This window comes from Fonsecaea nubica (assembly GCF_001646965.1).
Source record: "Fonsecaea nubica strain CBS 269.64 chromosome Unknown Scaff171, whole genome shotgun sequence".
NCBI classification, from domain to species: domain Eukaryota; kingdom Fungi; phylum Ascomycota; class Eurotiomycetes; order Chaetothyriales; family Herpotrichiellaceae; genus Fonsecaea; species Fonsecaea nubica.
The window spans coordinates 1-3,626 of NW_019173844.1; the positions used below are offsets into that span (position 1 = coordinate 1).

At 53.1% G+C, this 3,626-nt stretch overlaps 1 protein-coding gene across 1 annotated transcript; it reads right to left on the reverse strand.

The window, feature by feature from the left end:
- Positions 1-1,951: 1,951 nt before the first annotated feature.
- Positions 1,952-3,103, reverse strand: AYO20_11606 (hypothetical protein; the record flags this gene model as incomplete). Its single annotated transcript, XM_022649852.1, has 1 exon — positions 1,952-3,103. The coding sequence occupies one exon, from the start codon at positions 3,101-3,103 to the stop codon at positions 1,952-1,954; it is 1,152 nt and encodes a 383-aa protein (XP_022494169.1).
- Between the last annotated feature and the right edge of the window lie 523 nt (positions 3,104-3,626).

A 3,626-nucleotide genomic window follows, 5' to 3' on the forward strand; every position in this document is an offset into this window, starting at 1 on the left:
ATGTGGATGTATATCGGATGCGTGATGAGCTCATGTGATTATATTGCATATTCTACTACTGGCGTGAGTTGTTAGGAGATATGATGAAGTGGCGGGAGTATGTGTCTGTTCTAGGGCTTGGTTGTGGTAGTGCTATGTGTGAATGGTGTAGTGTTGTTAATGGTGCTGTGTGCTAGTGTTGGTGGTGGCATTTTGCCTGTGCCGCTTATTTTATCATCTGGCTCGCCAGCCTCTCGTCGCCCTGCGGTGGGCAACAATGCCGAAAATGCCGAAGAAAAACTCGGGGGGAATGTCGATCCATGGACTATGGCCTTCGAAGCAACGTTGTACTCAATTACGGGCTCAATTACTAATTATTTATATATTTATATAGGGATTTGAGTGTCTCCATAGCACATAGCACTGCTGGGTAGGTAGGTAACATAGATAGACATCACAGGAAGTTACAAGAAGAATACAACCCTGCCCAGGCCGCCTCCTCCGTGGCCTTTGCCTGATCAACAACCTGCTTGCAAACCGCGTTCCGTGAGCGTCTCGCGCCCCTGTAAGCAAGCCGCTTACTCGCTAGGGTCGCTTACGGCCCCAGACACAGTAGCCCAGGCGCTTACGGCGCTCGATTATGTGCGTAAAGCTGGCGATCCGAACACTGGTAGTTGATAGTTGAGAAGGTGTGAGTCTGTCTGTCTCCCCTTATTGATATTCTCATAGTTGATACATGATATCTCTAGCCTATAATCCGTGGCTAACCACTTGGTGCTGTGGTGCTGTGGTGCTGTGGTGCGGTGGTGCTGTCCCATGGTGTTTCAACAGGTGGTTGTCTGTAAACCTGTCAAACCTTAATTCCTGTCCGGCTGCGCGGGCCACAACACCAACAACACCACAACTACACCACCAGCTGGCGATTAGCCATGAGATTCTAGGTACTGGCTATCGGAGTAACATGTATTACGTATTAGGTATCAATTATTGACCAAGAGAGACTCAACTCGTGGTTGCATGAGTGCGTACATTCGCGGCCTGTGCGAGGGGCTCTCAGAGTACTCTGAAAAGATAAGGGTTTTACAGCCACAACACCGCACCGCACCACCAGCGGGCCATTAGCTATGAGATATGGGGGGTAAGCTATCGGAGTGTCATATATCATGTACCAAGTATCCATTATCGGCCAAGAGAGGTTTAAGTGGCTGTGTGAGAGTGTGCACATCCGCAGCCTGTGCCGGAGTACTATCGGACAGAATTGAGGTTTTACGCCAAAACACCGCAACGCCGCACTACGACACCACCACACCACCACCAGCGATCAATAGGATGTGAGCGATGGGGAACGAGGTAGTAGCCAGCGTAATATCATGTATTATATATTGAGAAAGACCGAAAGATGGCCACATCGCGCGAAACCCAGCCCACTCACTCACACATACACACACACACACACATCTCTCTGTGAAATGAGATGGAGTGGAGATGAGACGAGCCAGGATCGTCAATGTCGACGCCACAGCAGTGTCGAGTGATTTTTCCAAAAGAAAAACGTCCTATAAGAAAAGGAAATCGTGCGAATCCCAACCCGCAGACCGGCCTCGCACCACCATGTACTCGAGAAGGATCGTCCCATGTCGATGTCGATGACAGTGAATCACCAAAGGAAATAGGAAAGCCTCTCACAAGAGAAAACCGTGTCCTTCGCAGCAAAGACCGAACCCATTGCCTCGAGGCCGCCATCCAAGCAAAAAGGCCGTCCTCCCCTGTCTCCTCCGCCGCAAGCAGAGAAAAGGCAGCATGCATGACCAATCTGCCGGTGACCCTTGTTCTTCCACTGTCGCCCAACTCGTGAGTCCTCCAACTGCTGGGGGGGAGTGTTTGTACCTCAGACCAGGCTGCCATCACAGAGGGACGTCTCTCGCGCCGGAGAAAGAGTCCCAATCAAGCCTGCGTGTCATCAGTGTAGAGGTCATCCGTCTGATGATGGTGGTCCAGACACACTCGGCATGTTCAGAAGTCGGCTCAGATCCATGGCATTCTTCCCGGCCAACACTTTTGCGCCAGCAACATCTTCTTTACCAGGAACGTCTGCTGCACCGGGATCGTCTTCTGGGCCAGGAACATCTGCTGCGCCAGGAACGTCCTCGGCGCCACAAACGTCGTCTTCACCAGGACCGTCGTCGGCCCCAGAGCTGGGCGCCGAGGGTTGGCCGACATCCATGTCCCCGTTCCCGGGCTCCCCGTCCATGCAGCCCAGCCACTGCTTGGAGGCCTCGGCGTAGGCACGGTCTTTGTCGGCCGTCGGGCTTCCCGGCATGGTTGTGACGTATTCTGTGAGGTGTTTGCCGAGATTCCCAGTCAAGAGAGTATGGAGGGTCGCGAGCATGCGGTCGCGCCGCTCGCGTTCTGCCTTCTCCGTCTGGTAGAGGTCTTCGAGCCCAAGGAGCCTGTGACCCAAATCCAGGTTTTTCTGAGCCATGGTGACGCTGTAAGTTTTGACCGATTTACTTGGCCCCCCAAGTTGCAATCGTGGGTCGGAAACACGGGCCTCCAGCCGTGTATACTGGCCCACGATTACTTTCAAATCCAACACACAGTTGAGCATGATTTCCTCTGATATCATATCCTTGGGCCAAGGTGATTTCGCCTCCACGAGGTCATCCCGGGCACGTATCCACTCTAGTATCAACTCCTGTGCGACCCACGAACAGTAGAGCCAGCCCCGGGTGTTGAAATATGAAGGAAGCACCCGATGGCGGATGTACGTCCGTTCAGGATGTCGCCCGATAAAAGCATATAGTTCTTCTTTGGTGGCTCTCCGAACGTAGTTTGGATGGCCATGCGGTAGGGGTGGAAACACAGCTTCATACGGTATTGAAGCTGAGAGTCCCAATGGTGACGCCTCTTGGATGCCCGTCTGCTCGGGTTGCCCCGACATTCTCGAAATGTCCCCCTCCACAGCCTCATCATTTGACCCCGGAGCACGCTCACGCCGCCTTGGTAGTTTGGAAGAGCTTTCTCCATCTTCAGTTCCCTCCATCTTTCTCTTTTTTGCTTGTACGCCAACGCCAGGCGGCGCGTGTTCGCCCATGTTCCGCACTTCTTTTTCGGCCCCATACATGGTTGTCTGTTGTTCTTCGGGTCGTCGTTCGTGGAGAGGATCAACTTCTCACTTCCTGATTGTCTTCGCAGGCGGTCAGGTTCGTGATGGGGTGAAGCTTCACAGGAGCAGCCTGTCGCCGCTTGACGGTTTCGTCCGTGTTTGGTACTTCGGCCGACGACTCGGTTCTTGTCTTGACAGGGTTTTGAGGGTGTTGCGGGTCCGTTTCGTCAAGGACTCGGTCGTGAGGCAGGCTGCAGGGAGAAAAATAACGAATATTGCCGTCGTTGATAGAGAGAAAGGAGCCGAGATACTATCGAGACGAGGCTGAGACGAGGCTGAGACAAGGAGAAAGCAAAAAGCAGTACTTCTGACAAGGCGTTTCGAGGCAAATCAAACCCAAACGCCGAAGCTGAGGTGAGAGAACTCCTCTCCTAATGACTGAGGGGGGCTCTTGCTGTCGCCAGATGGTGGTAGTGGTGGTGGGAGTGGTAGAATTGTGGTATACGCTGTACCAGCCTTATATTTCCCGGAGGGTTTAGGG